Source organism: Hirundo rustica, chromosome 12 (genome assembly GCF_015227805.2).
Source record: "Hirundo rustica isolate bHirRus1 chromosome 12, bHirRus1.pri.v3, whole genome shotgun sequence".
Classification (NCBI taxonomy): Eukaryota; Metazoa; Chordata; class Aves; order Passeriformes; family Hirundinidae; genus Hirundo; species Hirundo rustica.
The window spans coordinates 20692649-20715513 of record NC_053461.1 but is presented as its reverse complement, the minus strand read 5'-3'; the positions used below and the strand labels follow the sequence as shown (position 1 = coordinate 20715513).

Here is a 22865-nt window from a genome sequence, read left to right as displayed (position 1 = left end):
GAATGTCCTTTTGATCCAAACAAGAATCTGGACAATTTGAAATACAGGAGTGAGTTTAAAGTGAATAAAGAACTTTTGAAATATGTAATTCTTGCTGTCACCCGTGTTTACCTACTTGAAAATTCTTCTTTTGTGTTTTTCACTTATTTTGAAGACTTCACAGCAAGTAGTGTTCCCCTACTTACTTAAATCCTATTCTGAGGTTTAAGAAGCATTCATTCACTCCCAAAAATGATACATTAAAATTGTATTCTTCAGAGAAATATTTATTTCCCTGATAAAATGCAAATGAAACATTTAAAAAAGCATCATATATAGAAAGTGTGCTGAAGGAAGTAGAAGTATATGGAATATACTATCTTCTCTTAGGATTTCTTCAGCACTTATTAGAAAGCCCCGGCCAATAGAAGATTATCCATTGTCACATACTGAACAGCATTTTACCTCCAAAATTAGAAATTTTTTGATAGACCATGTTAAGTGTTGATCAGCCTGTGGGCATCTAACTTCAGTGAAACTTGTGAGATGATTAATGATTTTTCTTCAGGGTAGCTAAACTGACTCTGCAAAGCTGCCTTCTGTAACTAAGGAGGAGTTCCAAGTCAGCTAACATGTCTCAATGGTATTGAGGATGAATGTTGATGGAAAATATACTAATTTGTTCATAAAAATAACATTCTAGGAAAATATCAATGTGCCATAGCCTCTTTGAATGTACAAGAAGTGATATGGGTAACCCACTGTGCTCAGTAACTGCGTATCAATTGCAAAGGTGAGTAAATCTGTTGTTTAGACCCGTGAACAGGAAATCAGCTTTTTGTCAAATTTCCTGTGAAGTAGGTGGCATGATTTATGTGAGTTTAGCCCAGATGCATAATTTTGTGTCATACAGGTGGAAGAATTTAAAAGGAAGTCTATCATCCTTCTACTTCAATAGTTAAACAGTTTTAAGTACAAGCATGTGCTGACCACCAGCATGCAAGGAAATTGTACATAGAAAAATACCCTTGGATGTTATTTTATTTAGCTTGAGTTGGTTGTATGTTTTTCAGGCTTTTGCAGTGTGTTTGCATAACCAATAAGGACACCAGAGTTGACTATTCATGTTTATTGAATAATTCATATCAAATAAACACTTTTGGAAGTCTGACCACAGAAAGTAAAAGCATTTCTTTGAGAGGAGAGAAATCAGAAATCCTCACTGGAAGGAAAGGATCTCTTCTTACTTTATTATTAAATGTCTCAGGGGAAAGCATGATTTCAAGTGGCATGACTGAAGTGTGGACACACCAGGATGGGAGTTCTATTGTGGGCTGCACAGTCAGGGTGGTCACAACATGTGCTTGAGATGTTCAGGGATGCATTAACCATTTGCACTCTGTAGCCTCTTAGGTGAAAAGAGTTTTCCTGTGCCAGTTCCAAGTCAAACTGTAAAGTCACTCATTTATTTTGTTCCAGTTGAAACTGTTCCTGTGTCTCTATAGTGCTTACTGTCCGGACAGACTGTATTGTACAAGGACTCAGGTGTCCAGAATCTTATCATCTGTTCTATTTAATTTTGAAACAATTGGCATATGTTCTTTTTTCTCCCTCATTATGTACTGATTTCACTGATGTGAGAGGAAACCACATAATTATTCTACTTCAGCATCGTCAGAACAGAAATTTAAGAACCTGTTTTAGTAATTTAGGAACAAGTAGTTTGATTATTCTGGTGTCTGGACTCCTAAGAAAATAAGCACTCTTCCTAAAGTGGGGGAATTGAAGATTCTTAGTACTTCCCTGTTCCATTCAGATGGGTCCTTTAGTTCCTTTGCTTGAAATGTGTGACAAAGCCATTAACTCGGATGGGAACATTAACACACTGAAAGGCAGATGCAGAGGTCAGCAACAGGAAGCCAGAAAAGGAGTGAAGGGAATGTTCTGGTGATCTGGCAGTTTACTTCATCAAATTCAAGTGCTACACAATTATTTTCTCATTCCTCTGCTTCAGTCTCCCATGCTGATCTCTTTCCTTGGTGCTGACGCTTTTCTTCTACCCTGTCTCTGCTAACATCTTCTACTAAATCAAGCAGCAAGCGGCCTTTGTGACAGGTGAATGGCTCCTGAAAGTTGCAGGGGCCTGTGTCATCTGAGCTGTCAGAATTCCAGTACCTTTTTCCAGGATGCTGGCGTTTCTCACCGTATAGGTCTACCTCATAATTCCAGCCTCTTTTGCTAGGATGCTGGTGCTTGTACATCGGATATCTTCTGCCTGGATGTTCTCTTTTGGATGACTCACTCATGTAGGTTGGCTGTGCCCTAGGGCTGTTAGCAGACTGATCCAACAGTGACTTTCTGCCGGGAGGCTGTTGCCTTTTCAGCTCCAGATAGACATCAAGGTCATCTTCCATCTCTCTTTTTCCTGGATGCTGCCTCTTCTGGATGTCTCCATAAGATGTCTCTTCCTCAACATCTCTTTTCCCAGGATGCTGTCTCTTCTCCAGGTTACTTAGGTACTTTTTCCCAGGATGTTGTCTTTTGGAAAGCCATTGTAGCAGAGGGGTATTTGATTCTGACCAAGGAAAAGAATAACATTAATTAGGCCCCATAATCCTCCCTAAGGAAATTGCAATAGGAATTTGTGGAGCAGGATCATAATCTGTTGCTCTTTGAAAGCCGACTCAGTGTTTCCAGCTACCAGTCATAACACTATCAGTATCTCTTATGCATTCTTAAGCTCTTTTTAGTATTTCAGGTCTTGGATCAACACAACCAATTCTCAGCATTGATGTGAAGAGGGAGGATGGCTTTTCCTGTGGGCACTTGGGGCCAGCTGTCTTCCACTCTGGAAGGGCTCTGTGCTCCTGTTTGCTGGCAGGCACCTCTGTGCTGTTTCTTGCAATCCCTGAGTCTGATCTTCTACTGCTGTGATTACTGGTAGCAGAGCATCTACAAGGTGGGAGGTGCAGACACTGGAGCAGCATCTAGCATTTCCAGCCATGGAAAAAGCCTGCCTCTGTTGGGGAGTAGGAACCAGTGGATTAAGGCAGTAGGTGAATGGCAGCACCCCCACCTCGAATTTACAGGGTCCACAACTGCAGAATGTCCTTCATGGGTCCTCTTAGAGCTTCCCTAGGGAAGTACCTGCCAGACAAGCAAGTTTTCTGTGACAGCCTTCTACCTTTTCATTATGCAGCAGCTGCTTAGTGATAGTACAGCCTTTCCTGAGCAAACAGATCTTAGAGAAGAAAGCATTTATGAAGAATTATCTATCAGTGTATTGCAGCAACCCTCTTATCCTTCCCTTCCCCTTAGTTCCAGTGTTAAGTATGAACATTAAAACCTCGAAATCATACCTTGGATCTAATGATCTCAGCCAAGTGCTATCCTATCACCAAATGGGTGTCCCCAGAGAGATATATACCTTTATTAATCTCTTCTTCCTTTTCAGCTTTCTTGAGGGCTGACTGAAGAATGAGGCTTTCAGATCCCTGAAGGGTGTCATTCAGGAGGCTTTTTCCCATGTTCTCACTCTCCTCTGGAAGATGTCCCCCATTGAAGCAAACACCACATGAGGTCAAGCAGAGGAGTAGCAGTGGCAGCTGGATAGATGGCATTGTGGGACAGGGGCTCCTGCAACTTCCATTGGACAGAGAACAACAGGGGAGGAGGATGGAGCAAGCAAACCTAGCAGTAATAGCAATATTTCCAGGCACTCAAAAACAAATATGACACTGCTGCAGGGATTGAAGTCTCTTAGGGTCTTTCCTCATTTCCTCTCAGTTTGTTTTTTTATCCTCCAAAGCATCTAAATTCTTCATAATTAAAACCAAGTACTTGTTAATTTTTTTGGCAGAATAAATATGATATGAACTTCCTGAGGCAGAGGGGATTCTGAAAAACAGTGATTTTACTCTGCCTTCTGCCAAAAGTCAAACATAATTTCCCCCTTGAACTCTGTATGTACAAGCTACAGGCATCTATATCTGCTATCTCCACCAAGCAGTTCCCTTTCCTAAGGGTTCATTTTAAAATGGTACTGAGATTAGCAGCACTTCCATTCTACCTTTTGTTAAAGCCAAACCTAAATAATCCACTAATGTTTTGCTATCTTTTTCTATAAGTTTAAAGTAGCCATGTGCATGGTTATTGGTCAGGCTAAGAAGACAGCTATGTGTGGGGCAGGGAGATTTCTTGTGTGGAAAGAAGTGAGGGAAGTACCTTATATTTTTTTCAGAGATATAATTGTAATTGTATCCTCTGTTACCTCTTGCCCAGATACCAAGTATTTTTCTATTTGTTGTAGCTAGCACTGAATTCCTAACCGGCTTAGGGATTTATTTTACAGTAAGCAGAGTTCATTTAGTAGAATGGAATACATCTTTAATACTATTATAGCAATAATTTAGCTTAATTATATCTTCAGAATGTAAAAGAAATGCACAATTTTATGAAGTCCTACAAATTTTCCAAATAGAAAATGGGTTAATTACCTTTGTTATTGGCAGGTTTTTATCAGTTCTGATGAAATTCTTGAGTTACAGCCCTAAGAACATTACGTAGGCAGTTTGACTCAGAGGAATCTTCAGACAGAAAGGTAGAATCTGCTAAAAAGAAAATTATTTGATAAATTACCTGATTTGTAGTTTCAGATTTTTGCTTGATGCATCTGCCAAGTCCTTTAAAGCTGTTTGTGTGTCTGAGCTTCAGAGTTGCCCTTTAGCTGCTGCCGGCACACGGAATGTCCAACAGAAGCGTTGCTGTGTGCTCTCTGCGCAGCTCACATCTCTGTACTTATACTGTACTGCCACTGGACCCCTTATGCAAACAGCTCTGAGGTAATTTAGGGGATATGATGTGGTTTTGTTTTTTTGGGTTTTTTTTTACTGCTCTCAGAGAACTGCATTTTAAATGCATTTTAAAATTCACAGTTATCTGCTGGCCTCCATATATCCATGCTCAGCTCCCAGAAATTGTTATTTTCCCATTCTCTAAAGAGATTATATTGAATTTTATGTAACTCAGCATAAAGAAAAGGAGGGGTTTTTTGCTTAACAAAACTAAGCTTGTTTATCCTCTATTAAGCAAGTGTTTTGGAGTAAAAGAAGAGAGATAGGTAATTAATTAGGCTAGGGAAGAAAGACAATGGCAAAAATGTAACAGATTATATTTAAATAAGTGTATACTATGGATACTTATTCTGAATGACACTATACTGTTTCTGGCTCACAATTCTTTTTTTTTTTTTTTTTTTTTTTCCCCCCCATAGGCTTCCATGAAAAGTGTTATAGAATATGGGGTGCATAGCACTAAATATTAAAACATGTTTATGTTGCTGGTATGTGCCTCCAAAAGCATTATGCTATTGTAACTGGAAATAAGACTCCCTGTCTTTAACCCATCTGTCTACTTAAGATACTGCTCCACACAGTACTGCTCATACAGGGTGCACAACTGCTTGGAATTTCCTATGTGTAGTAACTCCTTAAGGTCTCGCAGGTAAGACACCTGAGTTCAAAACATTACTGTATTGCCCTATAAATGAAAGTGGGTATTGATGAAATGGGAAACTGCATGGTTTCATTCTCATTAAAATCTGCTTCTTGACACTTTTGAGCTTACCTTTAGAGAACATGGGTGAAGTCCTGTGTTGTTACAATTATATCCCCATGCAAAGCTCCTCAGCAGGTGCAAAATTATATTCACAGTGCAATGCCCAAGACTTCAAGTCTGGCTATCTTTGCCTCTCTGCTCAGACTGATTTTATCTTACTTTGGACTCATTTAGTAGAGTTTTAATGCTTTGTTTAAAAGAAGAAAATCAAAATTAAGCACCTCAAAGAGTTGGGTTTTTTTCATTTAAAATGTTCTTTTTCTATTTCACAGCTGAAAACTGTCTGTTTTTAATAAGATATCCTTCCTTTTAAAGTTCTATGTTGCTTTTTTCCAGCTACATTTTCTTCAGATTCATTTTCCCCACAGGTGATTTTTCTATTTAAAAGACTTCTGGAGGTTTATTTTATAAGTGTAAATGTTCTTTCCTCCTCCTCGCTGCACAATTACTCATGACACTGAGATGAATTCATGGGTAGGAGGGAGAGTTTGTTTTCTCAGACATAGGAGTGTTCCAAGCTATACTTACTTGTCTTGTCACAAATGCATTGACAACCCAGACTTGCTCAGAACTTGTGTTAGCACAGGGTTTGGCTCCCACTCCACATCTAAGTCTGTGGTAGGTTCTAGAATTGCACATAGATGTTGAACTACCACATTTCACACCTAGATACCATTTCAGTACCACTGTGATCCTCAACCCCCTTTGTCCAACTGCTGTGTTTTATCACAGGTGTATCAAGTCCCTCAATCTTTTGTATCAGCTCAGTTGAGCAAGTTCCTGATTTTTCTTTTAAACATTCTCAGGGGCACCCCAGCTTCTCAAGGGGCTTCTAAATGAAGAAACTGGGAGGCAGAGAACTCCTCTAAAAGCAGAGTCAGACCCATACATGTGATCTGTGAGGACTGAGGTCTGTGTTGCTCCCCACTCCAGCTTGCATGTTGCTTGTGTTGCTGACTGCAGTCTCTAACCATGCGTCACCAGGAGCCTGGTGCCTCCACTTGCGCTGAGCACTTGTCCAGCTCAGTGTTGGTGTTCATAGCAATGGGGCCTTTGCATTGGGGTTGTCACTGGGCACACAGTTAGTCCCTAAAAAGATCTCAAAAGTGGCTAATGAGAAAAACTGCTGTTAACCCTAGCCTCATCTCTGTTTTAAAGAAAATAGACACTCACATTTTGTGCAGTTAGTCAGCCATGACATTGTGAAGTCAGGCAGGAAGTTCTCCTTGGCAGATTTTTGAATTTTTTGCATCTTACTTTGCCTTGCTCTTGTCACTGTCGGAGATAAGTAACTGAAGTACATCACTCATTTTTAGTATGGACATCCCTCCAGGAATCCTGAAATATAGAAGTTGTTATGGGAACTGCTTTTCTTTACCTATAGGAATAAAACCTTCTCTTTTTTGGAATTAATGGTTCATTGCATTTGTTACCAGTTTCATGAGGAGATGCTAAATTTTAAGTAGTTTGCCTTTTGTCACAGATCCGTAGTTTTAGAGTTAGGCAGTGAGACCAGAATCTGTTCACTTAGCATTCCTTTACTGAACACAGGTTTGGTTTCTGGTAGAGCCTCACAAGACACACATCTTTCTCATTTGAAAGGTTACCTACGTGACATTACTTCTGTGTGCAAGAATGAAAGAAATACCTTCACTGACTACTTAAGGCATCCCATTAATTTTTATTAGCTGTACACTGTCACTAGGACTGTAGTTTCAATATTCTCATCTCTTTAAATAACTTTATCCTCTTGGATATTTCCTGAATTGTATTTCTTGCAATGACTGCAAATCTAAGCTGTTCTGTCTGAACTTCCTCTTGTTAACAGTGCTGTGAATTAGGAATTACTTGTTTGCTAACAGAAATGAGAGGCAAATCAGCTCTTTTTGTTTTCTCTGGAAAATGTAAAAGCACAGTTTGTTTATATCACTCCTCGCAGTTTGTTCCTTGATTCAACTACTCAGGCAGAAAATTAGGGAGATGGATATCAGTAATAGGTGGACAAGTCTCTCTTTCCATTTGATCTCCTTAACGTGATCCTTCTTGCATAAGAAGGTAAATAGTTTGCCCTGGAGTAGGATGTATTGTATTTTTGTGAGAGGTATAATTCCAGCTTTTCTTCATTTTGATTTTAATGACAACAGAGTGCCAGAGTGTGTACAGCCACAATGATCTTTAGATGGTTTATTATTAGACCCATAGTATAGTTTTACAAGGGAGGCAAGCCTTCAGGAGTACAAGTCTTTCTGAGGCCTGAGAAAATGCAATCATATCTGAAAGTTTGTCTCTACTCTTAAGACTAAAAAAGGACTTGTGATCCCTCAGAACTGTCAGCTTTTCATGGCAATAGATGTCACTACAATAGAAGATATTACACCTAACCCACAAACCTAGTATTAAATCATTACTGGAGGCAGGGTTCCAAGCAACTTTCCTCTGCTGTTCCCCAAAATTCATTTGCTAACTAAATGGACCTAGACAATACTGAGTGGATGTAATGACACATGAAGAAGGTTTTTGAAATGCAGCCTACTGTGGTCACCCCCAGTGTTAGCAAAAGTGATCCCTTTGTGTAGACATACCCAGCCAGAAGGGCTTCACTATGAGCAGTAGAACAGCTTATCACAGCCCACCTGGTGTTGTTGCAAGTCATCACAAAACCAAAACACTTGAGGAATAATAAGGACAGCTTTCCCATTCATTTTTATTAACTGTGAATATAAAATCTAGGAAGGGAAAGTAAGATAACTCATCTACCATGTTCTTTCTTGGAGCACTAAGCCCACACTGTGATACTTCTATTGTTGCTTAGTGTAAGAGTTTGTAGTGGTAAACACCTGTTTGTGATGTGAGCTCTGAGCCGTTTTGGGGGCGAGCTTTAGTTAGAGCCAGGTGAAGGAATTGACCTGGAGAATCTGGTGAAATTATTAGAAGCTCTGCTGGTTGATGCTGAATGGCACTTGAAGAATGACCTGAACATGGTAAGGAGGTGTAAAGGATCCCTTTGGAAAGCTGTGTAACCTTCAATTGACTCCTCCTTCTTAAAAATTCCAGAAATGGCAAAACCCTCTGCTCTGACTGTAAGCCCCAGAGTTTCATAGTTTTGCAAACATAAAAGTGTTGAAGCTTCATTTTCTTGAATTCATTGAAACTAATAGAAAACCCTTTGAGGAAACTTAATATATGGAGGGATAAGGCCTTCTGTTTTAAATAATGAGTAGGATGAGTATTGTAGGAGATTGAGAACATTTATTTCTTTGTGAGGAAGTCCTTAATAGAATTACTGAGTAAATTCCACATGGAACACATACAGAGCTCCCCTCATCAATTTCAATCCAAAAAGGTAACTATTATATTAGAAGAAAAGGGCAGTATCCCACATAGCATTAAAACTGTTGCCAAAAGGTGTATAAATAACATGTTGCTTGTCTCGGCTAAATAGCTTTATTGTTCCATGAGGAAGCAAACCCAAAGCATTATGACATTAATGCCACATATTTGTTTACTGACAGATTTTTCAATATTAAACAGCATATTATGAAGCCAAAACTTGACAGGCTTAATTGTATACTTAAGAGTCAGGCTAACTCACAGTTTGTTCCTTCTGGGATGGTCGCAGTTTGGAATTAAAGATCTCAATAAATTCATTGTAGTGGTTCTTTATTTTGTAATTATCTCCGCAATGTTTATGCCGGGTCATTTCTATAGCTTCCTAGTCAAGAGAACCCTGTGATTTAGGAAGAAACTTGCCATTGTCAGAAAAAAAATTATTTCTGTGCCCTGGTTCTTGTTTCAGGCACTGTCCAGGATCTTTCAAACCAAATAATGTCACTTAATGAAACAAGCATGACTCTATGCCTCCAAGCACCAAAAAACTCCAGCTGCCCAGCCTGTTTTGTTTTTTTTTTCCCACAGCTGCTAATGACAGGACTCAAGATCTTGTTCATTTCCAACAGGGATTTAGTCATCAGAAGAAGCAAATTTATAGCTCAGTTCACCTTGCCAAAATACTATGTTTGTAGTGGGGCAAGTTTCATCATGTAGCGAGAATAGAGTTGGGGAAGTTTGATTTGGGATGATAGAAAACATTCAGGTTACTTTTCAGAAGCAACTCTGATTCACACTGTCAGATAAATTGCAAAGTCAATTGGATGGTTGTAGATAGAAGATCACTACTTCCATAGAAATTAAAGAAGTGATATAGTTATGTATTTGCTCTGTGTCTGTCCCTTACACTCACTGCTAACACATACTAATTACATCAGAGAAGCCATAATTGGGTGTGAAGAGGCAGAAATTTGTGAGGTTGAGTTGCTAAGAGATTTAGCGTTTGGCACCACGTGTTTGAAAGTGCTGATTTGGATTTTGAAGTCCAAGATCCTCAGCTGGCAGCCAGTTCACTAGAAGCAATCAGCACAGAGCGTATTTGGATAGTCTGTCTGCCAGTCCTGGCTGGTTCAGTTCTCAGGTACAAGGCTCCAAAGCTCCTGAAGGCTTGACACACGTGGTACATGCCTAATGGTTGGGAATCAGAGAGCACAATTAAGAAGAGGGTGTAAAAGCAGGATGAAAAGTTCCAGAACTGTCCCTTGTGCCTGACTGTAGAACATCATCCTCTCAAAGTTTATATATTTCTATAGCAGCTTTTAAAACTAAAGAAGCTTATATCTTACTGTTGCTTTCAGTTGCTGTAAAAGACAGCTGTTCATTTGTATAAATTTTTCTGTAAAGTGACCTCAAGCCTGGCTTTAAGGATGCAACACAAATGTGATTTACCCCTAACTTGTCTATGTTGATCTGCTAAGAAAGGGAAATAGGCCTGTGGCAGGACCACCTCAGCAAGGCAGGTGTGTTTGTGCCTACCTATACAGAACACTCAAGAACAGCACTTCTACTGGAGGAGCATCCTGGAATCAGATGTAGAGAGGAATTTTGAACAGGAATCTTGTTTAACTAAGTGTCAACTTCTGGTACCAGTAACATCAGCTGATCTGGTTGAAATAAGTAACAGTTCAGGTATTGCTCCTTCCCCTCAGGTGTTCCTGTGTGCTTGTGATGATGAATGTGTGTTATGCTGGATTTTACTAGTGAACTGTTCCTGTCTTTTTTTTCTAGTACTTTTATTTTTCTTAATAGTTACTAAGTTATTTGGTCTACTCATTTTGTGAGGGCTTAAATTTGCTGACCATGTTCCTGCAGTAAGATTAGACATTTTATCTTTCCAGCTGCTGATTTTAAGAGTCCTGTAGCACCGCAACAGTGAAGATCAGAATCCTGTTGTGGTAAGTACTATGTGGAAGTAAAATCTGAAACTGTTTTCCCAAGAGAGTTAGAATGAAATATGGTGTATATGCATACACCTACATGTGCACCTACACCTATCATACATCTACACATGCACCTGAAGGTATTTGAAATGATGAAGCAAGAGGGTGGAGTAATCATGTCAGTGTATTGGCCATAAATATGCTAATTAAGGGTTTGGGTAGCTGTAAATCAGTCTCAAGGTAATCAGGGCCAGGTTACAGTTGATTTGTGAGCTTTGCTGCAGTGTTGCAAAAGGACGTGAAAGAAAGAAGACAGTAATTTTATCCTAGCATGGATTTCTTCCCTTATGTAAGAAAAGGCTTATAAGAAAACTGGTCACTAACCATTACCAGCAGAATGAAGACCTGTGCGGGTTTTGCTGTCTGATTCCAGCACAGGCTGTTTATAGGAAGGCATTAGCAAATAGTAATGATACAGTTTACTGTTTCTGGTATTGTCCATTAGTCCCACTGTCTCTGCAGAGCACATGGCTACAGGAATTTTTATTCCTGTCCCTTGCAACCACTATTTATGATACCAGTGAAACGTGAAGCTCTTAAAATCCAAGTCTTCACTGTATCAAAGTCTGGATTTGTGGCACCAGAGGTGTAGGTAGAAGTCAGCTGGGAAGTGCTACTGCCTGTACTTGACTAACCACAGAAGCCAGCAGAGATCTGATATGCTGCCATGTGTGCCTTGTGCAGAGCACAGTAGGTTGGGAGTCCTTTCTTTGATGGGTTGTGTGAATTACCTGGTTAATAAGAGGGAAGTTCACAGAGTACTCAGTATAGGACTGCTCCCCTGCCCATTGTGCACAGTAGTTTAGATGGAGCTTGATGTGCAACTGGGAGACCTGGAGGGGGAGGAAGAAGGTTTCCACAACCAGTTGTTCAAGTAAGACAATTTTCATATTGTGCTATGTAACAACAATGACCTTTATCTAATTTGTACTTTATAACTTTCATAGTCATTGTAATAACAATAGACTCTTCCATGGGTGCTTAATGGGTTTGTTTACAAGCGAACAGCATAAAGAGAGAAACAGTAGGTATTCAGCTGCCATTTTGGGGGCAGGGATTGTAATTATCAGACAAATACTAGACACTGTTCTTTATGGGACAATAAAGGCACATATGTGGTCAGTGACGTATCTGCTGAGACCAGGAGTGGTATTGATTTTTAGAAATGGCTTCTGCTATCTTCTCGTGTATTTCTCTTCACATGAGCCCAGCTGGCAGACTCTGTGCATCCCAAGGGAAGCTGAGTGAATGAACATGTAGCACTGGAGTAAAAGTTCCTTGAGTCATTTAACACCTGCTTCTGCTGAGAAGGCTGTGAGGCACAGTCTATACTCTCAGATTTTGTGTCATTCTTTTCCCCTGTGTGTTTTCAACTGAACCTGAACAAAGATACATTTAAAAGTAGCTGGAGAATGGTTTGCAGATGCAAACTACAGCATGCATGTTGTATTTTTATAAGCACCAAGCTGGGAGACCACACGGTTGTTTGGTTAAAATGGAGTCTGAATACTGAGCTGGTTTTATTTCTGACTCTCCCATTGAATTGCTTTGTGATTGTCAGTGACTCACTGAGGCAGAAATCCAACTGTAGTTAAAATCAGACTTTTCATAAATGGTAACTGAATTAGGTAGACCCTTACATATTTGAGTTTTGTGTTCCCTGTCCACAAATAAGCTGTAGTGATACAATACAGTAAGTTTTGATGCTTGTGACATGCTGTGAAAGTCACAAATAGTGACAAGAGGAGTAAAAATTGTTGTTTATAGTTGGTTGGGGTTTTTCCTAAGGAGCAAGTGGACTTCACCAAGCCCAGTGGGCCTGGCATGCAAATTTAAGTAAAGAAAATGGTGAATAGAAAACTGGTGTTTAATTGGACTCTGGCAAACTTTGTTGTTGTCAATTGTGGCAACAATGCAATTGTATATCATACATATATTAAATATCAGCATTTTCTTTCTACAAACCATTTATGACTTTAAAAAGCAGTTTTCTTCTCCAGATTTCTTTCTTTCCTTGTCAAAGCTGCTATCAGATTTGAAATATTCTGTGCTGACACCTAAGTGGCGTGATAGAATTCTAGAATACACTCCTGAAATGGCTGGTGATGGTCTTCCTTGAGTGTGGTACAAGAGAATGCAGGGTTTGGAATTACTTCTAAAGGATGAAAAAAGGACATTACTAAAAATCCTTTTGTTAAATTTCCTCTGAGATGATCTACAGGTAACCTAGCAAATGCTTACAAATCTAGAGACAGTAAAAAATGTAAAGCAACTAAAAAAGTAAAAAAAAAAACCTCTTGGGAGTCACTTTCAGACCTTCATTTCCATGAGTGATTCAGAGACCATCATTGAAGATGCAAAGTTAAAGCTTTCATAACATTATATTTTATAGCTTTTATGCAAAAATATAACCCAATATTTTGACATTTGAAATAGCTTATCAAGACAAAGAAGTTGACAGACTATTTTAAAAATAGTTTCTGGATGATCTCGACAATAATCTGTGATTATTTTTGTGCTTCTGCTGTTCATGTTGAGTAAATCAAGCTTAGGTTTTATTGCTTGGGCAAATTATGAAAATGCCATGGATTGCCTGATAAGTAGGTAGTGCCTTTGATCACTAACTGTCCTTACAAGCACATTACCATTGTCATTTAGATAACAAATTATCTCTAAGACAACACCAGGGTAATCTGATTGACCTTTTACAATCACTTGTGCTTTTATTGAAAAACAGTAACTCTGCCTTCACTGGAATAACTTTCAGTTCTGCTTGGGGCCAGGTACAGAGTAAAGCAGTTGCATGGGATGGAAGAAGGCATGTACCAGTTTTCTTTACTTGAAGGTACATAGCATTGGTCAATACAGCCTGTAATGAGGATCTGGAAATCACTGCTAGATGAATGCTAAGTTAAGGATACTTCCATCGGTGAGTCTGTTACATAATTCAGCTGGAACTGCTATATTGAGTGTTTCATATCTCTAGCTGAAGCCCACTTCTATCAGTGATGGTCCAGCTTTTTTAGCATGGTGTGATGAAAAGAATCTGGAGACCTCAGCCCAGCAAATCGCCCTGTCCTCAATTCTGAATGCCTTTGTCGCCACTCTGATGAACAGGAAGAGCACTGATCTATTTAAGCACAAGATCCTCACAGAATTCTGCAAAATGAAAAGTTCTGTACATCCCTTATAATTTCTGCATATGAACCCATCACCTCAGGTTCAGGATCTGACAGGTTTTCCAATAGTAAAAACGTTTTTTAAGGCTCCTGCATCAAGACTGACATAAGATCTTGTTTAAATTGAAGAACAGAGATAATCTTGCAGAGATCCATTTAAAAGTGTTTACAGTATGCACTTCTGTTTCCTGTCTGTAGTGTGAGATGGGTGCCTAACTTAGAAAAAAAAATTGTGTGCAAGAGTACCAAGAGAAAGTGAAGTTCTCTACTTAAAGTGCTAGAAACCCAGTGTTGACGACAGGTAATGTGGATTTTACCTTCTAGAAGCAAAATTTAGCATCCCTCTACAGGGGCTATAATTTGTCAGTTGCTGATATCCTCAAGAGTAGGCTTTCCCTTGGTGTTAAATAGGGCATTCCGCACAGCATAGGTGTAAAATGGCATCAAATCCAGGGAGCAGAGTCCTGCAGGGAGCACTTTCTGACATGGAGGCTGCTTGGCATTAACTCTGTCCCAGCCAGACCCAGAAAAGCAGTTTTATAGAAGAGATCTGAACTGTATGTAAAGAGGGCTCTGAGTTAGCTTGTTCTTTTCCAGGTTTGGGTACAGAAGCCAATTTCGCCTGTCAAGACAAGGTGCAATGTTCTCACTCTGTAGCAAACTTAAATTGCAATGTTATTAAGTCCTTTTCAGCCTCAGGTAGCTACAGACCATTTAATTACAAAGTTAGTGATCTACGGTAGTAGAGAGTTTGGGGACCTTATGAGGCAAAACAGTATCTGATTACACAGTAGATCATGGTTTATTTGGACTTCTGCTTCAGGATATGAACTACAAGGTGATACAGTCTGGACCTTCCTACTTAATAATTTAGCAGACTACAAGTTCTGCAGACTACAAGTTTTGTTACCACCATTCTGCTGTTCAGAGTTCTCAGCTGCCTAACAAATTCACAATGCAAAAAATTAAAACCAATGTAATGACACTAAATTTGCAGTTAAGTGGTGACATTTTCAAAGGATTATCTTTCCCATTTAAACACAAAGGAAGTAGCCAGGTTTGCTCAAGTAGTTGTCTTTGTCACTTTGGTCCTTTGAAGATCTGACAATATATGGAACAATGGCAGCGTCTAGCTACCCAGTACTGTCCTCTTTTTCTGGCTGTGAGAGCAGAAGCAGTGCCCTACTATAACATGTGAATCAACCCTTGAAATTGTATAGATGTAGAGTAAGTTTGTGACTGTAGCAGAATTTAAGTGCTATCTCCTAGGAACCCAAGTGAAAAGATTAAGGTAAATGAGTGATATAATGTCATCTTACTTGATATTGCCAGAGGTGGCTAAAAGGTTTTTGCTTATTTAATGTTTATCTACTTCAGAAAATATATTAATGTCCAAGCCAAGTAAGGAAACCTGGTGTGATTGTGGGAGAATGGGGATAGCAGCTGCGAAGGGATCTCAGTCCCAGCTCAGGTGGTGCAAGTGTAAAATGTCAGACTGACTCCTGGATGGTCAGACAGGGAAGTTTCCTTAACACTGCTCAGAGGATTGTACGTGCACGTGCTGCTTTGCTGTTCAGAGCCCAGTGAACCAAAGGGGAGCTATAGCCATCCTATTATCTTTAACTGGTATGAAGTAATATTGTCCTTGTGTTATTGAATTTTCAGCATCCAAATGATGATGGAAATTTTCCAACCAGTTGTGCTTTCTCCAGGGTCCTTGCAGATGTTTCTAATTAACGTGACTGTGCTTGAACAACTTTGTCTCAATTCCGTGGCAATTCTCCTGGTGCTCAGGAGTGTAACTTGGGCTTGACTTGTTCAAACTTGTATTTTTCTTATTCCAGTAATGTTAACACAAACCCCGTAGCCTGTCTAGCAATGGGAACAGAGAACAAATAACAAACAGTTTGTGTTTTTAAAGAGACGAGACATATCCAACTAAGGAAAAACAATCAATGACTGTTTAGGTGCTTCTGACGGAACAAGATGTCTTTAAATTAAGTCTCACATCTCATATGAGACTTGAAAACAAGAACACTCTGACTTCCTAATTTAGCCACTGAAGAGCAAAGAAAGAAGTTTGAGTTGTTTGCCCAGGTGACTTGTATACTTCCACAAGGGGTCTTCAGCAGGGGAGGATTTTTCCTTTGGGCATCTGTCACAAGGAACTAACTGCCTTTAGGAGAGCAGAAAGACTGGGGAGAAAACTAAAATACTCAATTGATGACCCTGAAATTAAGCAGCAGCTGGTGATGATTTTCTGATTTTTTTCTTCATTCAAAGAACTCACTAGTTTTAGAACAAATTGGTGGTGCAAGGGTTGGAGCACAGTCACGCAGCTGGAGGTACTGAGAGTAGAACTGGGGCAGCTTGTGTAAGAACCGTGTTATCCGTGTCATTGTTAACCATAATCAGATCTAATTGCACATAATCACTGAAAAGACACTCTCGTTCCTCTTTCTTCCTGTCCACACTGCTCCAAATTCTTGCTTGCATAAATTGTAGGGACTGCTCAGCCCCAGTTGATTTAATTTAGCATATTGATCAGATGGATCAAGAAGGGTCAGAATTTAGCACAGAGCTGGACATTCCCATGACAAGGACTGAAATGATACTCTGTTTTCATCCTGATGTAATAAGACCTGCATCTCAGTGCAAGTAATTCTAAGATGGCAACAAATTGTGTTGTTGATCTTTGCTTATTTTTTCAAGGCCGGGCGTGGTGTAATCTGCCTTTTTAGAAAGACCTGAATAAACTATATGTATTAGTATTAGGAATTAAAAGCCTCTTGGACCTGCTACTTATCTAGCCACAAAAGGAGAGCTGCCAAGTTGCTCTCATAATTATCAAAAAGCTAGACCTTGTATGCAAATAAGAGCCAAAGTGATTAAGAATTCATTTGCAAAGCAAGCAAAGATTACAAACTTGTTTGTTTTCTCACGTCTGCTCTCCACTTTGGCAGTACAATAAAGTGAGTAGTTAATGCACTTATCCCCAAAATTGATAATGCACTCAGGGGAATATGATGAGCTGAGGCTTTGGAGATCACCCCACCATGTGCCAAATTATACCTAATGACAACACATTGTTTCAGCAAAATGTGTCTATTCTTTGGTAGGTTACATTCCTTTCAGCCTTTTGCTTGATCCAGTAGTACTTCATGTAGAACTTTGTTGGAAAGTCATGTTTATATGACCAGAAAAATCTTTTATGTTCCATTTTTAACATCTGACCAAGTCAGCGAGAGGAAAATCTTCTTTGTATGGAGCATGACAAATTTTTGTGAATTTTGTAAAACAAAGCAGTAAACCAAATGTCTGTATGGTTTGGGCTATAGAGATAGTTCTGTGTTCACTATTTCTTTGTGTACTTTCTACTTTGATGTCATAAAGTACCTTAAACAATATCTGCATTACACAGCACTTAAATGGTTGCTTTACTTATAAAGTACACTTATATACTTATAAAATCTTATACTCTGAGTAAGTATATACTCACTTCATTACAGAAAATGAGATGTTTGCTCAGCAAGCTCAAGACATATTTACTTTTTTCCTTAGGAAGTTGAAGGGCTTGAAGAAGGCTGGTGAAATTATGTATCCGTGACACTTAAAACATTTTTGTGTCTTCTCTGAGTGTTCATGACAACAAGTACAGGCTGATGAATAAGGGCAGGGCTGGATTCTGATTGCTTTCGCAAATTGTCTCTCTAGTTATTTTTTTAATAGTTGTAAACAGCAACAAAAGAAATATTTTTTTCAAATGCAGAACCATATCATGATAACTCACTACCATCGTTCAGCACTTTCTTGTTGGATTACTGCTGTGGTCTCCAGACGCTTTGGAGTTAAGTCTTTAAAATTTTTAACCTCATCATTATTGCTGTCCTTCCTTCCAGCATTCCTCCTGAGCAGCCTCTGTATGCTGGCTTCCTTCTTGTAAGAATCTCCAAATTTGTTCTTACAAAAGTTCTTACCAGTAAATTGATCTGGGGGAGTGTACATGGGCTTTGTACTTCCCTTGTGAAGCCTGAAGGCACTGAATCTGAGAAATGCAGCTGACTGCACTGCTCACTGCTTGAATTCATTTTGTCTCCTCCACAGCCTTCATTTTCTGTATGCATCATCAGAAAGCTGGCAAATCTGGCAGTTTTTACCTACAGGAAAACATGAAAACTTTTTTTTTTCCTCTTCCAGTGTATGAGAACTGGGAGTTTAGCATTCAGTGTCACAAAGAGAGAAACTCACTGCGCCACCAAATCATTCCTCCCATGCTGTCTTGTCTGAGTATTGAGCCTTTGTTCTTAAGTAAATCCTGCAGTTAATCATAATTATTTTGAGACATATCATTCCTGTGACTGGATCAATAATCTCTTTGCTGGCCTCCTGCAATGTTTTCCTGTCATTCCTTGGGACCTCTCTGTCACCTACTGTTCTTCCAGATTTAAGTGCAATAACATGCTGCAGTAGTGAGAATGCTGTCAGCCCCTTCCCACTCACTTAGGACTCAAGCCAGAAGGATATGGATGAGGCCTCGGATAAGAGTGTGATCAATGTCCGTGTGGACTCCACACTTCGGCTCACACTGAGGCTGGGAGATTTCCCCCCAGGTCACAGTAGTCAGGCCTAATACCCATAGGATGATTGTCATGAAGCTGCCTTTGAGCAGAAACACAGATAAATATCCAAGTTCCCCTTCTCATCCAGAGGGTCAGAGAAACCTGTCAGAGAGCAGTGAGCCCAGGTGTTCACTGAGGGATGGAGGACTAGGAGGTGAGTGGCCACGAGACAGGCAGGGCAGGACCCTCCCAGTGCAGCACCTGAGGGCTGACGATGGCAGCCAGGGTCAACCAGAGCATCAGGGAAGTTTGTGGTGACAAGGTCCAGCCAGGACGTCAGTGCATGGGTCAGGGTCAGGTCTAGTAACAGTAACCAGGGTTACACAGTCAGGTGATTGCCAGGCAGGTCTGTAGAGTCGAGACAGGTGATCTGGACTTGATAGAACTGGCCACAGTCTCTGGACCTCTCCTGTTGATCCTGCTCAGGTGCTAGGGGAGGCCTGGCCTTTGTAAGCCTCTGCCTTGCCAGCTGTGCTATGGTGTTCAGTTCCTGGCTCTCCATACTTTGTTGAGTAACCAGCCCTTGCTGTGGCCTTTTTTTACCCTTTCTCTCCTTCTCCCACTGTAAAACATGCAGCTTAGGGATGGGAAGAAATATGAGTAGTCAGACAATTTTGAAGATGGAGTTGCAAAACAGAATAGTGCTGTGTTGCCTGCTTACCCAGAGTCAGACTTGTGCTAATCTTAAATAATTTCTGAATCTTTCTGATAGACAAGGCTGGTTGCATGTTTTTTATACAGAAACCTTGGTCATTCAAAAATTGCTAAACAACAGTGTGGATTTTCTATGGGGCTTCTTAAGTTTCTCAGGGATGTGGTTCCTTTTTTTTTTAATATTACTTCAGGGATAGAAATCCCATCTTGTTCAGATGTACTTACAGAGAAACCAACTATATGTGCTATAAGTTCCTGTAAGATCTAGTATAACTGTATCCTCATGAAAACTTTTAAATGCTGATGCATCCCACCAACCCTTATACATCTGGAGAGTAAGAAATATTTGTATTTGCCTTAGAAGTGTAAACACATAAGCCTATAATGGTATTACAGTAAAGAGCTTTTTACAAAGTATAACTAAAATTTTAAAATGCACCTTGCCCCACATTCTCTTAGTCCTCATCACCTGAAAGCAAAGGTGCATTCTTAGATCATTACTGGAAACCTTTGTAGGGCAGAATAAAATTTTGTTCTGAGGGAAGGATGTCAGGTGGGAATTTGTTCTCTTAGCTTCATTGTAAGTCAACAGTCTTCCTGTGGTTGTAAAGTACTTCTACTGAGCTCAAAGCAAAAATTTTAAGGTATGCTTTAAAATAATTGCAAGTGAATTCCTAGTATATTACTTACCTGCAAGTCAAGAACTAAGTTTGGCTTAACATATTCCCACACTTTTTTCTTATGATGTGATTTTACTCCAAGCTTAATTTCATGCTGGTTAATTAAGTGGAGTATATCAAAGGTAATTCTAGGTTAATGCACTGGGATTGAACTACATAATATTGCATAGCCTTTTTGCAGCAGTCTGAATAGCAGACAGTTAAGGTCTCTAAAATATGGTGCATCCCCAGATGCAGTAAACTGACCAAGGTTCAAAGTGGGATGGTCATCTTTTAAAATCTGTAGAATGTAATTTTAATCCTGGATTTAAATATCCAGAATTCAGATGTTATCATCCAGATCTGAAGTCAATGACCTGAATTCATCATGAAATCCAGCATCAGTTGTTCACCTCGAGCTATCCCTCAGTTCACCGATGTTCTGCACTTCAGGGCACACAGTGCATAATGCAGTTCTTCAGCCAGTCTTATTCCCTTGTTCTCTCTCATATACACAGTTAAAATGGAAGACAGGGAAGAAGAGGAAAACAAGGACTTTCCTGCATTCTTGCATTTCTTTTTTTCCCAGCCTGATTGTGCTTCTAGGCAGACTGTGAATATTCAGGTCACAAAGTACCGCCAAAGCTGAGCCTACCCCAGTAGTCTGTTGAAAATGGAGAGAACATGCTCAGTACAAATCTGTCCTTCACACTCTGTTCACTGAACCAGCTCATTTGGCCTGAATAACTCAAAGGCCTGCAATTTCCCAGCATTTTAGTATCCCATTTGTATCCCAGCACTTTTGTCGATAGAAAGTTCTTAGGTATTTCAACTGCAGTTTGCAAGGAACTTTGTAAGGAAAAAATGCAGAAATGTATTTGTGAATTTATAATAGGTTTGATTATTGATTTCTAACTGACCTGAATCTATGTTTCCCAAATCTGTCTTAGCACTAAATTGGTTTGAATAAAACCCTATTTTCACTACACGCCCCCATCTTTGTAATTCAATGTTACAAGCAAAGTGTGAGGCAGGACAGACATGTAGATGGCAAGAGCAGACACTGACAGAAGCATGCAAACAGGCAGTGAAGCTCTTGTGATCCCTCCAAGGACAAACACAGTCACTCTGAGTGATGTAGTGCTGTTGGGTACTTTTACAGGGGTTCAGACTAATGAGTGGTGTGCTAACATTTGGTAAATTGTCAGTGGTGATGCAGCTGAGTACCGCATCAGAAGGGCAGTACAAACTCCCAGGAACAGCAGCAGGAGCAGTGCCTTCCCACTCCTTTCCATGGTAGAGCGATACCACTTGGCAACTCAGTGTAAGACGCATGCTGTGGTTCATTTCACCTGCAGATCCAGCCCACATCGGATCCTGAAACCGCTGTTATGATGTAACATAACCGCAGTAGTGCTGTATGCCTTCCCCACTTGCCCAACAGTGACCTGCTGCCAAAGGTTTCAGTAGTTCCCCACTTCCTCAGTTCACGCATTCTTCTCTTTTTTTGTACAACAGAAAGATTAAGCCATTTGTCTCATGATTCTCAAATAGGAGAGCAACAAAGTTCGAGTTTTGAGGTTTTCTACAGAAAATAGTACCTGTGTCGAGTTTTAGTACAGGTTATGGGTCAGTAGTAAACAGTAAAAGGCCAGTATGAAAGTCTAGCCTGGACAACAGATATGAAACTTGTGTTTCAGCCCTGATGTGAGTGTGCCCTGTCCCTGGAGCTATCGGTATGCGCAGTCTGCTCGAGTGTGTCCGTAACACTTACTGCCGTTGCCGCTCAGCCGCAGTTCGGTCCCAGCCCGATCCTGGCTCGATACCAGCACGGTCTCAGCCCGATCCCTGCCCCGTCCCAGCCCGGTCCCTGCCCCGTCCCAGCCCGGTCCCAGCCCGGTCGCAGCCCGATCTCAACTCGGTCCCAGCCACGCTCACCTGCCTGGGGCGCTGCTGCCCCCTGCCGGACGGAGCTGCCCCCGCGGGGCCGTGCGTGCGGGGCTTCGCCCGGTGTGTCCCCCGCGCCCACCCCTGCCCTGTGTTCAACCTATGCGAGCGCAGCCGACACGCGTGTGACACGTTTGTCCTCGGGTCTGACTGCTGGGCACCCCCGGGGTTACGCAGTGCGAGGTGTGGGTGCCCATAGGCAGCGTTGTGTTCCATTCCCTGCGGTGGGTGCCATCGGCAGCTGTGGAGTGCACTGGCCTCTGAAGTGGGAGCCAGTGAACCCAGGTGCTGTTGGGTGCCGGCACTGCTGGGTAGAAGAAGGAGATTGCATACAGTCGGTTTACGTGTACATGCCGTGCGGTAGATGTGCCTTCCAAAGGGGAAAAACTGCCCAGGGTTTCATTCCGGGGCTCTGCACAGCGCTGGGAATCCACAGCAATCCAGTCACAAAACAAGGACACGTGCTGGTGTACACAGAGAAGTTGTGCAGCTTAGGTGTGGGGCCCAGGTGTTCCTTACTGATGTTGAGCATTATGCTGGACTAAACCTGTGCTCTCTGAGCCTCGGATGCCCTGCACCTGGACACTTGCGAAAGGTGTTTTTAATATAGCACTTCCATCTGCAGTGGGGATTGATCATATTTACCTAGCTCAAGAGCAATGGTATGAGGCTGACTTTATTTGAAAAGCCACATGAAGACTAAATTTTTATTATTATTTGCATTAATTGCTTTTCTTTTATTAACTTCTTTGTCTGCGTTGGAGCAGTTACAAGAGATAGAGCATCTTGCAAATGGAAGTGTATTTTCCATTATATTATTGTATTACACCATTATCTAGAGAGTAAAGTGCATCCTTCAAGTTGTAAGTCCATTGAAGGCTTCCT

General features: G+C 40.6%; 1 protein-coding gene across 8 annotated transcripts; it reads right to left on the bottom strand.

Annotated features, from left to right (window-relative positions):
• Positions 1 to 1094: 1094 nt before the first annotated feature.
• Positions 1095 to 21904, bottom strand: TRH (thyrotropin releasing hormone). 8 transcript variants are annotated; one of them, XM_040076117.1, is made up of 5 exons: positions 21808 to 21904; positions 6769 to 6933; positions 4476 to 4589; positions 3407 to 3621; positions 1160 to 2554 (listed from the first exon to the last, which is right to left on the bottom strand). In XM_040076117.1, the coding sequence occupies exons 4-5, from the start codon at positions 3597 to 3599 to the stop codon at positions 1977 to 1979; spliced, it is 771 nt and encodes a 256-aa protein (XP_039932051.1). In that variant the 5' UTR covers positions 3600 to 3621; positions 4476 to 4589; positions 6769 to 6933; positions 21808 to 21904; the 3' UTR covers positions 1160 to 1976. The 8 variants fall into 8 exon arrangements, with proteins under 8 accessions (XP_039932057.1, XP_039932050.1, XP_039932051.1 ...); XM_040076119.1 differs by having other exon boundaries at positions 3407 to 3615; XM_040076122.1 differs by having other exon boundaries at positions 3407 to 3584.
• Positions 21905 to 22865: the final 961 nt, after the last annotated feature.